This window comes from Scedosporium apiospermum (assembly GCF_000732125.1).
Source record: "Scedosporium apiospermum strain IHEM 14462 chromosome Unknown SEQ_SAPIO_0121, whole genome shotgun sequence".
NCBI lineage: Eukaryota > Fungi > Ascomycota > Sordariomycetes > Microascales > Microascaceae > Scedosporium > Scedosporium apiospermum.
This window is the reverse complement of record NW_015971822.1, coordinates 1561395-1579566: the sequence shown is the minus strand read 5'-3', so window position 1 is coordinate 1579566 and position 18172 is coordinate 1561395. Positions and strand designations below refer to the sequence as shown.

General features: G+C 52.8%; 4 protein-coding genes across 4 annotated transcripts; 2 read left to right on the top strand and 2 right to left on the bottom strand.

Annotated features, from left to right (window-relative positions):
* Positions 1–355: 355 nt before the first annotated feature.
* Positions 356–2948, top strand: SAPIO_CDS8502 (Ubiquitin carboxyl-terminal hydrolase 14; the record flags this gene model as incomplete). Its single annotated transcript, XM_016790124.1, has 4 exons — positions 356–383; positions 470–537; positions 624–2740; positions 2801–2948. The coding sequence occupies 4 exons, from the start codon at positions 356–358 to the stop codon at positions 2946–2948; spliced, it is 2361 nt and encodes a 786-aa protein (XP_016640387.1).
* Positions 2949–3406: 458 nt separating this feature from the next.
* SAPIO_CDS8501 (uncharacterized protein) lies at positions 3407–6214 on the bottom strand (the record flags this gene model as incomplete). The annotated part of the gene is made up of 11 exons (XM_016790123.1): positions 3407–3686; positions 3769–3845; positions 3911–4056; positions 4133–4161; positions 4224–4262; positions 4339–4364; positions 4433–4710; positions 4826–4857; positions 4997–5187; positions 5247–5460; positions 5604–6214. The coding sequence occupies 11 exons, from the start codon at positions 6212–6214 to the stop codon at positions 3407–3409; spliced, it is 1923 nt and encodes a 640-aa protein (XP_016640386.1).
* A 3571-nt stretch (positions 6215–9785) lies between these two features.
* SAPIO_CDS8500 (uncharacterized protein) lies at positions 9786–11812 on the top strand (the record flags this gene model as incomplete). The annotated part of the gene is made up of 4 exons (XM_016790122.1): positions 9786–10155; positions 10493–10665; positions 10776–11553; positions 11634–11812. The coding sequence occupies 4 exons, from the start codon at positions 9786–9788 to the stop codon at positions 11810–11812; spliced, it is 1500 nt and encodes a 499-aa protein (XP_016640385.1).
* Positions 11813–12952: 1140 nt separating this feature from the next.
* Positions 12953–16176, bottom strand: SAPIO_CDS8499 (uncharacterized protein; the record flags this gene model as incomplete). The annotated part of the gene is made up of 4 exons (XM_016790121.1): positions 12953–13018; positions 13081–15791; positions 15854–16037; positions 16099–16176. The coding sequence occupies 4 exons, from the start codon at positions 16174–16176 to the stop codon at positions 12953–12955; spliced, it is 3039 nt and encodes a 1012-aa protein (XP_016640384.1).
* Positions 16177–18172: the final 1996 nt, after the last annotated feature.

Here is an 18172-nt window from a genome sequence, read left to right as displayed (position 1 = left end):
TTGGAGCTCAACTGCCCCACCAATTCGAGGAAGGCAGGCACATAGCGTCACCCCGCAGCAAGGCAAACACACCCTTGACAGCTCCAAGTCCAGACAACCACCAGGCTGACGATTGCTTGTATTGATGCCTGTACCAGAGGGAATGAAAGATTGCCCTAGTAGAAGGAAGAAACAAGCTGGCTATTTCCCCCGACCTCTCGCCCTCCGTTCTTTCAGAACCCAGATAAACACTGTTTCGATCCACATCTTAGGTCCCTAGGTCTGCAATCACCTTGCCCTGGTTGCTACTCTTTCCAACTCGCTTGGCACCTCTGTGTATGGACTAGAGACGAACTTGCCTCAGCAAGCCTTCAAAATGTCGTGCCAGCACAGCGAAGCTATCGGTATGATCCCTCACCTCCCAGAGATCCTCCCTCTCATCTGGGTTCTTCTCTTTGATGGGGAAGTTCTGACGCCCTCGCTTCAATAGCTCTTCGCCCCCCCAATCCAACTCAGTCAGTCTATCGTGAGGACTGTACTCAGTGCTTCGACTCGATTGTATGCCCCCCACGCCTCGTCCCCAGGGGCGTTGGCTCCCGACCCTGCTCTTTCAACGAGACTAAAACCAGCTTCGCTCTGTTCAGGACGACCCCGATGGGCTCAATGTATGCCTACAATGTTTTAATGGAGGATGTGCTGGCCCCCAGCATCATGACAAGCTGCACAGCGCTTACCGAAACCATCCTCTCGTCCTAAATATTCGTCGCACCCGGAAGGTAGTCGTGCGAGATGAGCCCCCTCTTAAGATGTCGAAGCTTGCGATCGCCGCCGAAACCGAAGAGGACAAGTACGATACCGCTACCACTGTCCGATGTCTTGAATGTGATACGGATCTCGATAAAACGAGCTCGAAGTTTGCCCCTATAGTTGATGGCATCTTGACTGCGAATACCTTCTCGCGCAAAGAGGAGGTAAAGGCATGGGAGCAAGAGCTCACTTCCTGCGAACACATCCTACTTCTCCAACAACAGGACCCGAAGACGATCGAGTCTGGTGATCTTGGCCACTGTTCCAAGTGCGACCTGAAAGAAAATCTCTGGCTCTGCCTCGAGTGTGGAAACCTCGGCTGCGGTAGAAAGCAGATGGGTGGTGTCGAAGGAAATTCTCACGGTCTTGCTCATGCCCTTGACTCTAGCCATGGTGTCGCCGTCAAACTGGGCTCAATTACCCCCGAGGGAAATGCCGATGTTTACTGCTATAAGTGTGACGAAGAACGTATCGATGATGCTCTTGGAACGCATCTCGCCCACTGGGGCATCAACATTGCTGATCGCCAAAAGACAGAGAAGAGTCTGACGGAGATGCAAATCGAGCACAATCTCAAGTGGGACTTTTCCATGACTACCGAGGATGGTAAGGAGTTGAAGCCGTTGTTCGGACCTGGCCTCACGGGTCTCAAAAATCTAGGCAACAGCTGCTACCTAGCTAGTATTGTCCAGTGTCTCTTCGATCTCCCTGCATTCAAGAGCCGGTACTACGATGTCTCCGACCCGCTTCCCTCCGTGAGCGATCCTGCTGCCGATCTAGAGACGCAGCTCAGGAAAATGGGACATGGCCTACTTTCTGGTCGGTATTCTAAACCGAATACCGATTACCACACCACGGACCAGTCAGAGTTGAGATATCAGAGAGGTATCGCCCCAGCAATGTTGAAGCATCTCGTGGGCCGAGGTCATGCCGAGTTCTCAACTATGCGCCAACAGGATGCCTTCGAGTTTTTGCAATACATCTTCACTCTCATCCAGCGATCGAACAAAGCGTCCGGAAAATCAGATCCGACGAACGATTTCCGGTTTGTTTCTGAACACAGGCTTCAGTGTCTTGGGTGCAAGAAGGTCCGATACACGACCACGGAACAGGATAATATTTTTGTCGACATCCCAAAAGAAAAAATAACTGCTGAGCCGAGCCTGACAGAGGGTGGTGAAACTAACGCCGATGTTTATCGCGCCGTCACTCTCGAGGAGTGCTTGGATAGATTGACAGCACCGGAGATAGTTGAACTTGCATGTTCTGGTTGTGGCAGCAAGGACGGTTTTACCAAGCAGTTCCGCTTCAGGACTCTCCCTGCCGTTCTGGCTGTCAATGCAAGCAAAATGACTGTTGTCAATTGGGTTCCTATCAAGATTGATGTCCCCGTCATTGTACCCGAAGGAAAGATTTCGTTCGAGAAGTACATGTCATCGGGCCTGCAGCCCGACGAGGTCGAGCTTCCCGATGTCCCCGAGCCTGGAGCTGCAGCGTTTGTTCCTGACGCCGCGGCGTTCGAGCAACTTCAGGCGATGGGATTCTCGAAGAATCGTTGCGAGCGAGCCCTTCATGCCACCGGTAACTCCGACGCCAACGCTGCCATGGAGTGGATCTTTGCCCACATGGATGACCCGGACGTTGACGCTCCGCTCGACCTTTCAGGTGGCAAGGCTTCAGCGGTTCAGGTTGATCCAGCCCAAGTGGAGATGCTTGTAGCCATGGGCTTCCGCGAACCGCAAGCTAAAAAGGCGCTGCGAGAGACGGGCGGAGATGCCGAAAGGGCGGTCGAATGGTTGTTTAGCCATCCTGATGACACGGGCCTTGAAGATGAGAGCGATGCAACGCCTGTTGAGACCGGTGCTGAGAAAGAGCTTCCAGGTAGCTCAGACCTGCCGGCTAACTACAGACTCCAATCTATCGTGTGTCACAAGGGGACCAGCATTCATACTGGGTAAGTTAATCTCGTGCTCCTTTTTTTTTTTTGCAAGCCTTGCTAATAGTTGTGTTTTAGGCATTATGTCGCATTCATCCGAAAGCACCTCTCCGAAGACCAGAGCGAGTCCTCATGGGTCCTGTTTAACGACGAGAAAGTCGTCGAGGCCACGGATGTGGACGAGATGTCAAAGTTCGCCTACGTCTACTTTTTCAAGCGAGTTTAAAGCGCTGCGATGTTTGAGCTCTCATGAGGCAAGTTGCTGCACAATAGAGATTCAAGTTTGGAAGATAAAAAGGCAGGCCGGGGTTACATTTCGTAAATAAGAAAATTAGATGATAAATGATGAGCAATGAAACAAGAGAGATAACGTCGAATTCATTGCATTTTTGCCAGGAAGTTCCCTTGAGCAAACCACTTGATTCTGTTCCCTCGAATAGACCGCAAACACATCCTCGTATAGTGGGGTCGCCTTGGACGATGGCGGTGTATGATAAAGCGACCTGCGTTCACCAAGATTAAGACGTAGCCACACGGCCAGTACGTGGGCTATTCTATTAAGTACGAGTAGATGTCCACCAGGGAAAAGAAACCCCATTCGCCATAAACTCCCAAAAGATCCCCCCTCCACTCGTCCAACTCCGTTGATCTAAATGCAGCCGGGATGGCCGGCCCAGCACACCTCTACTCGGCAAGCCGGTAACTGACCATCGTGTCCACCCTATGATTACTCGTACTAAACCCCCTGAGCTGCACCCTCTCGGCGTTATCAATCTCCTTGGCGTCGCTGTCGCCCCACTCGACGGGCACGTCGGAATCGGCGTCGGCGTAGACGAGCACGTTGAAGGTACAGTCGCCGGCGAGTTGGGGGAGGAAGGTGACGGAGGCGGTGATTTGGCGGAAGATTGCGGCGATTTCGTCTTGGATTTCTTTTTCGGATTTTTCGAGGGGCTGGTTGTCGGAGCTGGAGGGGGATGGAGGGTTAGCAGAGGTCGCGAAGAAGTGTAGGGAGGGGCTTCAAGGGAGTGTGGAAGGCATGGGCGCACCCTGGGGCCTGATTTTCTTGATCGGCAGCTTTAGAGGATGACCTTGATTTTGAAGAACTCTTCCCAAAGATTTGAACCTGTGTATAATCGTCAGATGACTTGTTTTCGAGGCGAAAATCGGTTGCATATGAGGCATGCATACGTCAAACTGCCACCGCTCTACGTGCTCGCCGGTGTCCTTGTCCGTAATGACAATGACGAGCTTGGAAATCTTGCCGCCGACCATCCACTTATCTAGCTGGGACATGATCTTCTTGATGTATGCCTTAACCTGGTCGTCGGCGGAAACTGGAATGCCCGGTGAGCTGGGGTTAACGTGGGTGATCTAAAGGATCGGTTGTGGTGCGAAGAGCTGAGTACGAACCGAGCATATTAAGGCCATATTTCTTGACGCTGCAGATGTGAAGCTATTAGCATTGCGTAGCGGAAGGAGAGCTGAACGGGTTGAGACGTACGCGATGAAGTCTTCGGCAGGGTATACCCCTCGTTGGAATCTGGAAGATGTGGTTAGCACAACTGGGGGAGTGGATAGTTCCGGATTGCAGGCGGAGAGGATCGGGGGCGGCTCACAGGATCGAGTGTATAGAGTATTGGAACTAATTCGAAGAAGAAGGTTAGATTAGTCCAAACCACCACGAAAGGTCCACAAAGTTGAGAAGCATACGAATTCGGCAACAAGTCTGGCACTCCCCTTCAGAGCCAGCTTGTGGACCTTGGACTTGTCCTTGGCCGCACTGGACGAGGAAGATTTCGGGGGAGGCATGACTTCGCGGTATCTGTTCCTTGAGGTAAAAGGGAGGGCGGGCGAGTGGGCGGGAGGAGGGAGGCGGCGATTGTGGTCTTGATCAGGGGAATGATGGCTTGGAACGATGAGCTCGAAGAGGTTAAATTGTTTACTTTGGGATGGTGCTGGTTGCGGGGTCACCAGAGCAGCATGGTAACCTGAGTGCGCAGTTCAGTATTACACTGTATTTAATTGTACAATCTATATGTGGCTCCACAGTGCTAAGTGACTAACAATACTGGATACATCTCGCGGGCCAAGACTCAAACCAACCGACCCAAACATTCTGAGCCTTCTTTTTGCATCTGTCCATCATTTTCGTGTCAGCCCGCGATCCTGTTTTCGTCTAATTTTACACTCGCAATAATCAAAAAAGCTTAATTCGCACATCCTAAAACAAACACTCTCATCCTTAGAACATTAAACTCGTTCGGCGCACACTACCGCACAGGAATCTTCCTGTCGGTCACGGCGGAGGAGGAGTTGTAGGCGGCGGAGGAGGAGGGCGCATAAAAGGTCCCCTTGCAGCCGGCGGAGGTGGAGGTGGAGGGTAAAATTCTGGTGGTGGTGGTGGTGGCGGCGGCGGCCGGGGCCGGGGCCGGGGAGCCGAGCCGGAGCCACAGCTCTTCCGAGAGCTCCGTCGTGACGACCCCGACGACGTGCTACTGCCGCTCCAGGCAGCACCGAGGCTCACCTCCATATGTGTGCGGGCGAAATAGAGGAAGATCACGCGGATGACGATGCCGGAACTGACGAGGAGAGGAATAACCTGAGCGACGGTTGCTATGTCGTTGGCGCGGGGTAGCTCATTCCAAGAGATGGTGAGTTCGGATGCCGCTATGAGGACTGCGGCAACCGTGATGTTACTGAACGTCTTGGCCCCTCGAAGGGCTGCCTTGTGGACGCGTCTTTCGACCAGAGTTGAGTGTTAGCCGTGGGGCGAAGATGTAGGGGAACGGACCGAGCGGTAACATAGCGCGCAAGTAGAGGGGTCTCTTATTCTACGAGTATGACAGGTAAAGTTAGACCTAAGGAGAGGAGAGATACTGACCTAATCCTCCTGCCCTTCTTTCTTTTCTCGAAGACGTTCATTGCCCATCCGGCCCTGAGGACAAGGAGACCCAGAGATCCCAACAGGATAATGAAGGATATCATGGCGTTGAACGCGATAAAGGCTTTATTCTGAACGCTGACACGGCTAAAGAAGAAGCCGTAATCGTCGCAGTCTTGCTGTCGATTGGCGACGAAGGCACACCAATACCATATGCCGAGGCAGCTGAGGGCCATCAACAAGACGAAATTCAGCATCCTGAACGCAGGACTTCTCTTCTCTGCCGTACAGCGGAGCGGGTCCCAGTACGGATCGAAGCGTGTTGCCGCTTTCCAAAGATAGATGGGTATCATGAAAATGTAGATGCTCATGGCGAGGAGGAGGACAAGGTAAGCCTCAGCCAGGGTAAGATGATTTGCTGGGGCCTGGAACAGGAGACCGATGAAGGCGGCGGCTGAGAGGGCGAGGCCGAGGAGTCGGATGACGATTAGTTCCGACTCGTCGAGGTATTCTACGATGATAAGGCCGATCCACTGAATGTAGAAGGCAAGGCGGATGCCGAGCCCGTACATGTCGGGATGGCCCGCCTGTGCCACGGGGCAAAGAGCCATTGCCCCAATTCGGATGTATTTGTGCCGTGGATAAAGTAGAAATAATGCTGGCCAACTGGATTGAACTGGATTGTCAAGCGAGGTAAGTAAGTGAGGGTGATGGACTAGCTTTCCTCATCTAGGGATCCTACTCGACGCGACGGCCCGCGATGAAGAGTGTGTGCATCCGAACTACGAAGGTCTAGCCTGCCATGGCTTTTCGGAGTCTTATATTATATATCAATAGCTAGGGAACGGGACAGCCCTGACTTTGCAGCTCCCCAAGACAAAGAGCGGGGGTTATGACCAGGCTGGAGCCTGTGGGTAGCCTTTTCGGACACGACGAATGTTGTATTACCACAAGAGCCGCTCTTATGCGGCATGTTCGCCTCGGGCACAGATATTCCACGATATTATTCGCGGACGGGCTCCCCAGGTAAGCACAACCTTCCAAACTGGCCAACGAAGATCTTTCGTGATATGTGGGTTGCAGGTGGAGGTCGGACTCGAAGTACTATTCCTACATGGGAGCTTCATCAGTTTTGTAATACATTCGGGCAGCCCAAGAGCGTCCATTCGTAGATTCTACCCGAGAGTGGGTGCCGGTCCATAGGATGATTGATGAGCTATGCAGTGTAGTAGTGTTGCAGTGTCTGGCTGGCTAAGGCCAAAGCAAGACGTCGATCTGTTGAATCTGTGGGATCTTGATGGTAAACAACTCGGACGCATATCTCCGTATATCGCAGAGTCGTAAAGACCGCGGTGGTGTAAATGCGCTTTTACGGCACGAGCCTGGTTGGGAAACAATGGCAACGCATCTTTGGTGCCACGTACGGTGGAAAGAGAAGCTTTCTCGGGATTGAATGGATCTGTGGAGCTTCTATTGATGAATTATTACGGGGCGATACGACCGGGAAATGCCCCCGCTAAACGCCAGTGCGCCCCAGGCTCCAAGCTCCAGGCTGTACCTTTCTTTTCGGGCTTGGTGCCCGATTTTGCGGGCATTAGTCCGGGGTTATTGTGTGTGTGTTGCGGCTTGTACATCAATCAGGTCAGCCAGACCTGGTGGAGGATGAACTCCGTCCTTGCGCACCCTGCGCTGCGATGCGCTGCGATGCGATGCGGCATGCGGTAGTCGGCTGGCAGCACTGGGACCAGTAAATCCAAAGGACTAGACACATCACTCAATATGTATTGGGAGGAGACTTGACCCAATCGTGAATCCCGGGCCTTTGTTGATGTGCGGACTTGGGAGCGGTGACAGAAGTTGGACTCGTCTCAATGCATCGAAATGAGGAGACTGGCAGTCACTCCATTACAGCTGAAGACAGTATTAACCAAAATCCTTTCGATTCCTGTGTTGTTATTAGATCCCCCGCCTCCGCTTGCTTTGTTGTGAAGCTGAATTTTTGCTACCGCCACTAAACTTGGCGAACTTGAATGTTCTGTGGTCTGGCATTGTGATGGAATTGTCAGGATGATAGACTGGGGGAAAAACATCAAAGAAGTGACTCCTACGTCCTTTACCCCGATTAAGGTCCCTACAACTACGAAGCAAGTTGGCGAGATGTCGGCTAACGTGCAAGCTATTGTCGCGGCTGGGGGTTGGGATTATGTATGTTGCTGGGGAGATTGAAACCTCGTCAGGGACAGGCAAAGCTGCCCTAACTACCATCGGGGTTGGTGTGTTTTAATCTCAACTAATCCCAAGCCAATCTGACTTTCAAAGATGATTTGTCGTCGTTGTGAACCCATATCACCAAACTCTCACGCGCTGCGCCTGTTAAACTGTTAAACTGGGTGCGTTAGCTTCAAGTTCCAACCATGAATATCATTGATGTGCTGAGAGACGACAAGTGCAGGGGATTTTAGTTGGCTCGGGTGGTCCCTCCAAGTATCGTCTCCAATGTCCCAGCGCCGTCTCGTCTTACATCAGCCCTCCATTAACACAATATCCAACACATTGCCACAACGCACGCATTCATGGCAAGGTCTAATACGCGGACAATAATATTATGAGTAGTAAGCAGCTGAAGCAGAAGTCGAGACGAACGCAAATTCAACTTGTCCATCGAATCGAGATGGAGTCTTCTTGTCGAGTATTCCGCGCTGGCAATGCTCGCTTGTTCATTGCTCGCTTGTTCAATCGGCGCTGTCACATGTTTTTCGCTGCCTTCTTACATAAATCTCTTGGGTAAGGCAAGAGCTGCCCTATGCTAAATAAGGACACCGAAGGCGCACCGCGGCACTAATCATGTGCATCCAAGAGAATTCAGCCTCCGAAGTAAACGAGATTAGTGTAGCACTCTGTAAGTTGCCCTCGATCTAGGAGGAAGGTGTGCGTGTGCCTTCCGTTTCCCTGTCTCCTTGTCGTACGTCATAATGTGACGTTGGTAGTTTAAATCAAACAATGCAGTTGCGTTCTGCCGGCAGCAAGGCTTCGTTACTCTCCCTCACTTTGCCTTTCTTTCTTTCTTTCTTTCTTTCTTTCTTTCTCTCCAGCTTTTCGACTGATGCTCCGACTTCGTCCTCCTAGCAACCTTGATCCACCCTGACAGCGGGCCTGGCCTGGGGCATTATGTCACGAATGAGGGCGCCGGAGTCGAGAAGATGGGGCACTCCACGGTTGTGGCCTTTGATTCTTGGGGGACAAGGCCACAAATAGAGACCATTGAAACGACCATGATTCGGATTCCGACCAAACAAATGAACGACTAACAAAATCAAGACAAAGTCAATTGGACCCGCATCTGGATGTGGTTAGATAACTAATCCCAAATCCTGGAAAAGTAGCATTGGTTCGCCACACCATTCTGGAATAGGAAGCTGGTCCGCAGACTTGATAGGCTCTCGCCATTGCTCGAGGCCCTCTTCACCACCGAGCGGACGCACCGAACCATCAAGGGGACCGCGCCCCCACGCCATTCGAACGATTTTTCCCGCCGACTGTCGTGTGCCCGCTTACATCGACACACTTGGACACGCTTGGAGCTTGAGAAAAATTGCTAAAATACAATCGTACAGAACTAATGGCGCCAATCCCTCGGGAACGACATGGAAAGCTATTTAGTGTAGTATGCTGTTTGAGGAACGGGTGGAGACGACTTTTTATGGGCCAAGCTGAGAACAATTCAACAAAGTGGGCGAAGTCACGTCTTTTCTTGTCTTCTCTTTCTTAGCTTTTTCTCTCTCTACTTCCTCCGGTCTCTCTGCTCTGGTATCTCTTCTCAACGGGAAGTGGTCAGCTTCAATCCTAGACTACGAAATACTCCAGCTACGCCTGCTGCTTATCAGTTGGCTCATCCAGTGTCCAGTCCAGTCCAGTCCAGGGCAGTCTTAAAAGTTACAGGCTGCAGACTCGACTCTCGGTGCAACTTTCGGATGTAACCAGACCAGTATGCAAGTCAGAGATACATAACAACCCCAAGGTCTCTTCTCCACGAATTGAAGCTACCTTATCTCTTTTTCCTTCTTCTCTCCCTCTCTCTCCCTCTCTCTCCCTCCACTTCCTTCCTCTCCCCTCTGCCCTACCATCCCCCTCATCTCGCTCCACTCTCGTGTGCCCTAACTCTTGGAGAGCCCGACCTCAGCTATGGATCGAGGGCTTTACGTTGCCGAGGTTGAGACTCAACCTGCCGGCCGCTCCTCCGGTTCCGATAACAAGGATGTCAAGGGCGTCGCTGATGGCGACCTCCGGCAACGTCGAGGGTCATTTGATGACGCCCAGTCCGACCGATATCGCCGATCGTCTCTCGAGGATATTCAAGCCGACCAGGCCCTCGAAGCGCTAGGCTACAAACCCGAGCTTTCGCGTCGTCGATCCACTCTCCAGGTGGCATTCATGTCCTTCGTCCTCGCTTCAATTCCATACGGTCTTGCAACTACTCTCTACTACCCGTTGATCGGCGGCGGCCCAGTTAACATTATCTGGGGTTGGCTTGCCGTCTCGCTGATCATTGCCTGTGTCGCCGCGTCTTTGGGAGAGATCACTAGCGTGTATCCAACTGCAGGAGGTAAATTGCACACCCACGCTACTCCCCCTAGCCAATCATTCCCCAGTGATTCTTTCTTTGCCGATGATATGTGTGCGGTCTCGAGAGAGCATCTGCCGCCTCAGGCTTGTGCAAGAAGATTCACCTCAATTGTGACGGTTAGACTTTCGCTCTTGTAATATTGGCTGACATGATTTAGGTGTGTATTATCAAGCATTCATGCTTGCTCCCCCAGAATGGCGACGGTTAGCCAGCTGGATTTGTGGATGGCTGTATGTCGTTGGGAACATTACCATCACTCTCGCAGTGAGCTTCGGCACCACTCTCTTTTTCGTCGCTTGTATCAACGTGTTTGAAAAGGAGCCTGGGGTCGGTGTCTTTGAAGCCTCTACGTACCAGGTCTTCCTTATCTTCCTTGCCGTTACCGTTTTCCAGAATTTAGTCGCGGCTCTTGGAAACAAATGGTTGCCTATCCTCGATGTTCGTCCATCCCCATCCCCATCCCCATCCGCATACTAGTGGTCATTGCCTGCCGGCGTCCTGCTATCGGCACGAGGCTATGACTTTGAGTTACTAACGATGCTGAACAGACCGTGGCTATTTTCTGGACCTTCGCTGGTGTCATTGCCATCTTGGTTTGCGTGCTTGTCATCGCCAAGAATGGACGCCATTCTGCTGCCTACGTTTTTGGTCACTTCGAATCCAACTCTGGTTGGCCCGCTGGATGGTCTTTCTTCGTCGGTCTGCTCCACGCCGCCTATGCTACCTCATCTACTGGAATGATCATTTCTATGTGCGAAGAAGTCCACAAACCCGCGACCCAAGTCCCCAAGGCCATGGTAGCCACCATCTTTATCAATGCTTTTGGCGGGCTTCTCTTCCTTGTTCCCCTTGTCTTCGTCCTGCCCGACATCCAAGTGCTCGTCAGCCTCGCTAGCGGACAGCCAGTTCCTACTATCATCAAGGACGCTGTCGGGTCTGCACAGGGAGCCATTGGACTTCTCATTCCCATCATGGTTCTCGCCCTCATTTGCGGTATCAGCTGCACGACCGCCGCCTCTCGCTGCACTTGGGCATTCGCGCGTGATGGTGCCATTCCCGGCGCTAGGTGGTGGAAGAAAGTTCACACGGGGCTAGACCTGCCACTCAACGCCATGATGTTGAGTATGGTTGTCCAGATCTTACTTGGTCTCATCTACTTCGGTTCCCCGGCCGCTTTCAACGCCTTCTCTGGCGTTGGCGTCATTTGCCTCACCGCGTCGTATGCCGCACCTATTGCCATTAGCTTGGCGAATGGTCGGAAACACCTCGCCGATGCGAAGTTCAACCTCGGCCGGTTCGGCGTTCCTTGCAACGTCATTGCGCTTGGTAAGTATTCTCTTTTCGAGGGAGCTCCAACTGTTCCCTTGCATGTGATGGGTTTGAATATTAACTAACATGTCTGCTAGCCTGGTCGATTCTTGCTATGCCACTCTTCTGCATGCCCTCATTTATCCCAGTCACCGCGGCCACAGTGAACTATGCTCCTGTCGTCTTCGTAGGCGCCACTCTCATCTCGGCATTGTGGTACATCGTCTGGGGCCACAAGAACTACGCTGGTCCCCCGACTCATGACCCTGTCTATTAGAGACAGAAATCTTATCCCTACGTAAGGGAGAATAAGGCGATGGAAAGAAAGGAAAAGAAAAGAAAAGAAAAGAAAAGAAAAAGAAAAAGAAAAAGAAAAAGAAAAAGAAAAAAAAAAAAGACAGAAGCGCGGCGTTAACTGGAGCAGGAACTTTCTCATATTGTTTTCAGGATACCCCTCGGAACTCGGTAATTCTTTTTGATTTGTTTAACACAGATACCATGATGCGCTCCAGTTAGGAAACCATTCAGCCGGCTCTTTTGCCTACACGTGTTACGCCACAGCCATGTCCTCAACGACTTTGTGGTGCGACACCTTGGCTTACGCTTTAGATAGACGTGATGGGGAGGTACGAAAAGTGGTGGGATATGGAATAGAATAGCATCAAGAAATGAAAGCAAGAATTAATTCTTGAGCGGACTCCATCTGCCGTAAAACTACGAGTTTTCATGCTTTCTCCGCGTGCCTGCCGATCGCTATCGATGTAGAGACTCGAAGCCGAGTCTTGTCTGAGACCATTTTCTTGGCAGCTGTCTGGTGTACTATGATCAGCTCCGCACTCTAGTACGCAAATCTCTCCTCGAGACTTCCGGGAGGTCAGGATTCATGAGGACCTGGGTCTCCCCGTTGAGATGTTGATGCTTAACTCAATTGGGAATTTCATACCTCATCGCATACCGAGTAAATAGGAGAAGAATTATACAAATAAACAATATCATTAAGGTTTAAAAAGGGCGCGGCTGGCAGCCTGTGAGAATTATACAAGCAAAAAAGACCCAAAAATCCAAGCCGGCCAAGTTGGAGGAAGTAAGGAAAGACTATAAGAGTATTCTGTTTTTGGTCGGCTTTCCGTCATGTTTTTCCCACATCACTCCCCATGCACGCCGTGTGAGCCATATTTCATTACACCTCACATTCCTTTGGAAAGGGACGGGGAATTATTTAAGTCTGAAGAAAGAAGATTTTCCACCCTTTACACCCACCCATCCACCCGAAAGGACGAAGAAGAGAAAAAGTAGAAGAAAAGAAAGCAGTTAATCATGTACAGACCGAAGAATAGGCTACACGCATCGAGGCGGTATGACAGGCCGGATGCGATACCTTGTGGCATGCTTCATCGTGTTAGCCACGAGTTGTGGTTTAGATAAGCAGGAAGGCAAGGCCGGCCGCGATGATGAGACCGGGGGCGGCGGTGAGGGAGTTGCCCTAGAGGGAAGAACCTTGTTAGATGCGTTGTGAACGGTGGGTGAATTTGGGAATAGACTTACCATAGCGACGACAACGGGAGAAGAACCGTCATCATTACCGGATCCAGAGCCGGAGCCGGAGCCAGATCCAGAGCCGCTTCCACTACCAGAGCCAGATCCCGAACCGGAACCAGATCCAGATCCAGAGCCGCTTCCGCTACCAGAGCCAGATCCCGAACCAGAGCCAGAACCGCTGCCATTGTCGGAGCCGTTTCCGCCAGGGCAGTTACCAGTCTCACAAGGCGTCTGGGGCTCATCATCATCATCATCATCATCATCGTCATCATGACCACCAGGGCAGTTGCCAGTCTCACAGGGGGTCTGGGGCTCATCATCATCGTCGTCATCATCGTGGCCGGGAGGGCAGTTACCAGTCTGGCAAGGCGTCTTTGTAGGCTTGGGAGGCTTAGCAGACTCAGTAGGGCAGTCCACATCGTCATCATCGCCACCAGTGGGCTGAGGCTCGCCGGTAACGGTGGGACGACTGGTAGGACGACGAGTAGAGCTGGCGGTTGGCTGCGCCGTAGGGGGAACAGTGGGGACGGTGATGGTGATGTTGACCGAATCGCAAAGGTACAAGCCGTAGTTGATCACGCGGGTGATTTCCTCGGGGGTCTTGCACTCGGCGTAGGCACAGTCACGGTAGCCAGTGACGAGCTCCTCGTTGGAACAGAAACATTCCAAGTCCTCATCGTCGTCGCAGCCGTAGGGCTTGCCGGCGGCAAGGCCCTGATCGACGCAAGTGAAGACGCAGTCAGGCCAGGGGGTCCTGCTGGGGCGAGCAGAGCTTGTCGTTGCAGAAGGGACAACAGTGGGCTGGGACGTGGGAGGGACGGTGGGAACAGTGACGGTAATGTTGACAGAGTCACAGAGATAGAGACCGTAGTTGATCACACGAGTGATTTCCTCTGGCGTCTTGCACTCAGAGTAAGCGCAGTCACGATAGCCAGTGACAAGTTCTTCATGGGAGCAGAAGCATTCCAGATCCTCGTTGGAGTCGCAGCCGTACGGCTTGCCGGCGGTAAGGCCCTGTTCGACACAAGTGAACACACACTCGGGCCAGGGGGTTCTGGTGCGAGTGGGCGCTGTGGAGGTTGTGCTGGCGGTGCCGCTGGGGACAGTGGTGGGAACGAGCGTGGGAGGAACAGTGGGGACAGTGACGGTGATGTTGACCGAGTCGCAGAGATACAGTCCGTAGTTGATAACACGGGTGATTTCTTCAGGCGACTTACATTTAGCATAGGCGCAGTCCCGGTAGCCAGTAATGAGCTCATCGTGGGAGCAGAAACATTCCAAATCCTCATTGGAATCGCAGCCGTAAGACGTGCCCGCCGCAAGACCCTGGTCAACGCAGGTGAACACACACTCGGGCCAAGGAGTCCTGGTACGAGTGGGTGCGGTGGTTGTGGCAGTGCCGCTTGGGGCGGTAGTAGGGACGAGCGTGGGGGGAACAGTGGGAACGGTCACGGTCATATTAACCGAGTCGCAAAGGTAAAGGCCGTAGTTGATGACTCGGGTAATCTCTTCCGGAGACTGGCATTCAGCGTACGCACAGTCGCGGTATCCAGTGATGAGCTCATCATGGCTGCAGAAGCACTCCAAATCCTCATTGGAATTGCAGCCATAGGATGTGCCTGCCGCAAGACCTTGGTCCACACAAGTGAAAACACACTGAGGCCAAGGAGTCCTGGTGCGAGTGGGGGCACTAGACGTGGTGTCGGCAGTGCCGCTGGGGAGGGTTGAGGAGGGAACGAGCGTGGGAGGAACAGTGGGGACAGTGACGGTGATGTTGACTGAATCGCAAAGGTAAAGCCCATAGTTTATGACGCGCGTGATTTCAGCCTCAGACTCGCATTCAGCATAGGCACAATCACGGTATCCAGTAATGAGCTCATCATGACTGCAGAAGCATTCCAAATCCTCATTGGAATTGCAGCCATAGGATGTGCCTGCGGCAAGACCTTGATCGACGCAGGTGAAGACACACTGGGGCCAAGGGGTCCTGGTGCGGGTGGGAGCAGCGGATGTGGTGCTGGCAATGTCGGTGGGCACGAGGGTAGGTGGGACAGTGGGCACAGTGACAGGAATGCCAGCCTCCTCGCAGAGGTACAGACCATAGTTAATGACTCGAGTGATCTCCTCAGGGGTCTTGCACTCGGCATAGGCACAGTCCCTGTAACCAGTAACAAGTTCCTCATGCTGACAGAAGCAAGCGGGATTGTCCTGGGTGCAGCCGAATGGTTCACCGGCGGCAACTCCCTGGTTCACACAAGTAAAGACGCACTCAGGCCAAGGGGTCCTGGTTCGTGTGGGGGCAGCGGAGGTGGTGCTGGCAATGTCGGTGGGCACGAGGGTAGGTGGGACAGTGGGCACAGTGACGGGGATTCCGGCTTCCTCGCAGAGGTACAAGCCGTAGTTGATCACGCGAGTGATTTCCTCGGGCGACTGGCACTCAGCATAGGCACAGTCCCTGTATCCAGTCACAAGTTCCTCATGCTGACAGAAGCAAGCGGGGTTATCCTGGGTGCAACCGAAGGGTTCGCCGGCAGCAACTCCCTGATTCACACAGGTGAAGACACATTCGGGCCAGGGAGTCCTACTGGGGCGGGCGGAGGTAGCGGTAGAGCTGGGGGGTTCACTGGAAGGAGGCTCAGGAGTAGGCTCAGGGGTCGGTTCGACAGTGGGCTGAGTGGTGGGAGGGCCAGTGGGGATGTCAATTGGGGCACCGAGCTCTTGAGAGAAGGGTCAGCGTTGCGTGGTATGTAAGGAGTAGTTGGGAAGAGGGAAGGTTTACGTTCGCAAAGGTCAATGCCGAAGTTGATAGCATCAGCAATATCCTCGGGGGTGCTGCATGCGGTGTAGGTGCAGTCCTTGTAAGTGATGGCAAGGAACTCGCTCTTGCAGAAGCAGAGGTACATGTTGGGCTCCGTGCAGTCGAGCGGAGGGTAGTCAGTGATGGTACCCTGGAAACAGTTGATCTGTTGAAGGGAAGGATTAGCATCCTGGTCACTGTGTTAGCGGATATTCCTTCGGACTCACCGCGCAGAGCGGGATAGCCTTGGCCACGGAGGCCAGGGCCAGCACCATGGCGGCGCTGAGGGACAGTGAAGTCCTCATGTTTGCTGATCCAACAGCAGACGTCTCAAACGAGCGAGTGAGCTTGACGACGAGGCAGGAACGGGAAGGGGCAAAAGATTGGTGCTCGTGTCACACAGACTTTGGTCGAGTGGTGACGGGAAGCACTTGCCAATATATGTTGATTAGGCCCGTGGTTGACAACTTGGGAATGAAGGACTAAGAATAGAGAGAGAGGTGGGGGATGTCTATGGGGTTAAATAGACACACGCAGCTGCCTGCATGGCGTGCATCAAGAGCTATGCCGAAGCTCTGGGCGCGGTGGATATTCCGAACGTCGCTGAGAGCTCTCACCCTCACCATGCTTGGCCGTGGATGTCGTTCGAGCTCGTGGTCGAAGCCGGAGAACCGAAAATGGACCAGGGTGGAGAATGTGCGGAGCGTGGAGCCCATGGTCCCACATTCAATAGACTCCGCTAGGCGAACGCAGTGTGATGATTAGTGTGTCCTTCGTGGTGTAGGTGCAGATAAACTAGACTCGGGCAGCCAGCCTGACATGGGTGGAAATGGGCACATCTGGGGCAGGTGCGAAGTACCAGTGACATGGTGACCCGACTCCTGGGCGCGCTCAACGTGAAAAGAGAGAGGGCCGGTGGGCTACGAGATCGGACGGCATCTGGGGTATGATGGGACGAGAATATCGAGCCTAGCTACGAAGTAGGTAGCTACAAAGTTGGGTCGTACTCTGCCTTCAGTTGTCTCTAGCCTACACTACTTCGTATGTGCTGGCTATTTCGGGCTTTGAAAATCAATGCCGAGGAGCGCGAGCTCGACTCTCCATACGCACTAGTATTGATCCCCCCCCCTTCCCCCCCAAACTAGGAGCTTCCACAAGGCAAGGCTCGTCCATTACGGATGGCGAGTCGTCCGTCCGTACCAGCCGAAGCATGTTAGGCGCAACACTCGCTTCGCCTTCTCGATGTTGTAACGCGCTCGAGATGCGTGTCGCCCAAATGAGGCCACTCAAGTGAGGTACGGAGGTACGGCTGCAGGCTAGACGGGAACGAATGCCATCAGTGGATACACGGCATCAATAGTAGATCATCTCTTGGATTGGACTTTATCGTCGTCGGCTCGGCTGCCATGAGGCTGATGAGGTTGACTTGGCATGACACATGGTTTGAGATATGGGCCAGGGTTACCCTTGGGGAACAAGCTGGGAGCGTGGGAGTGGAGGTTGGGTGGATTCGGTGGAGCCAATTGGATTGGATGATGGTGCATGTTGTACTTCGTTTGGCCCGGCTCGGTCGTCGGAGCACCAGCACCAGCATCAGCACTTGCGATCAGTGTGATGGAGTTGGCGGAGTTGGTGGAGTTGATGGAGGAGATGAAATTTTCTTTCCATCTTTTTCGATCCAGGTACAAAGTACTTGTACCTCTACTTCGTACTTCCACACCGATCAATTTAATCTTATCAATCAATAAGATGATCTGATAATCTTGTGGCTTTTGATGAAATCAATCAATCTTGGACCTGGAACATTTGACGACGCGCCACTTTTACTTGGTCCCCCACAACCCGCTCTTTGGTAGTGTAGTGTGGTATCCCCTCCACTACACTGCACTTTTAGGCCTGGCCTGGCCATCCTCAGTGCCGCCCCCAAGATCAATTGATGTCGACCGCTGTTGCTACTACTCTAGATTACGACGAGAGTTGAGGTATTAACGATCAAACCATTGATGATGCTGCCAAGCTACACCGCACGACGACGGAACATCCATCACGATCTCTTCAAACCCTCAACTGTTTTTTCGCATCACGATTTAATCGTGACCCTCTCTGCCCACCCCACTACTTCTACACTATTTACTCTCTTTGCTGAGCCAGCCCACTAGTGTACGTCTCTGGTTGTTCCCCCTTCGGACCGGGTACCTGTCACTGAATATGCGCGCCATCCCTCATCGAGTTAGCGACGCCCTCATCCACAAGCCCAGTCCTGATTATCTTCAAACGGGATCTCGATGTCTTCGGCAACGA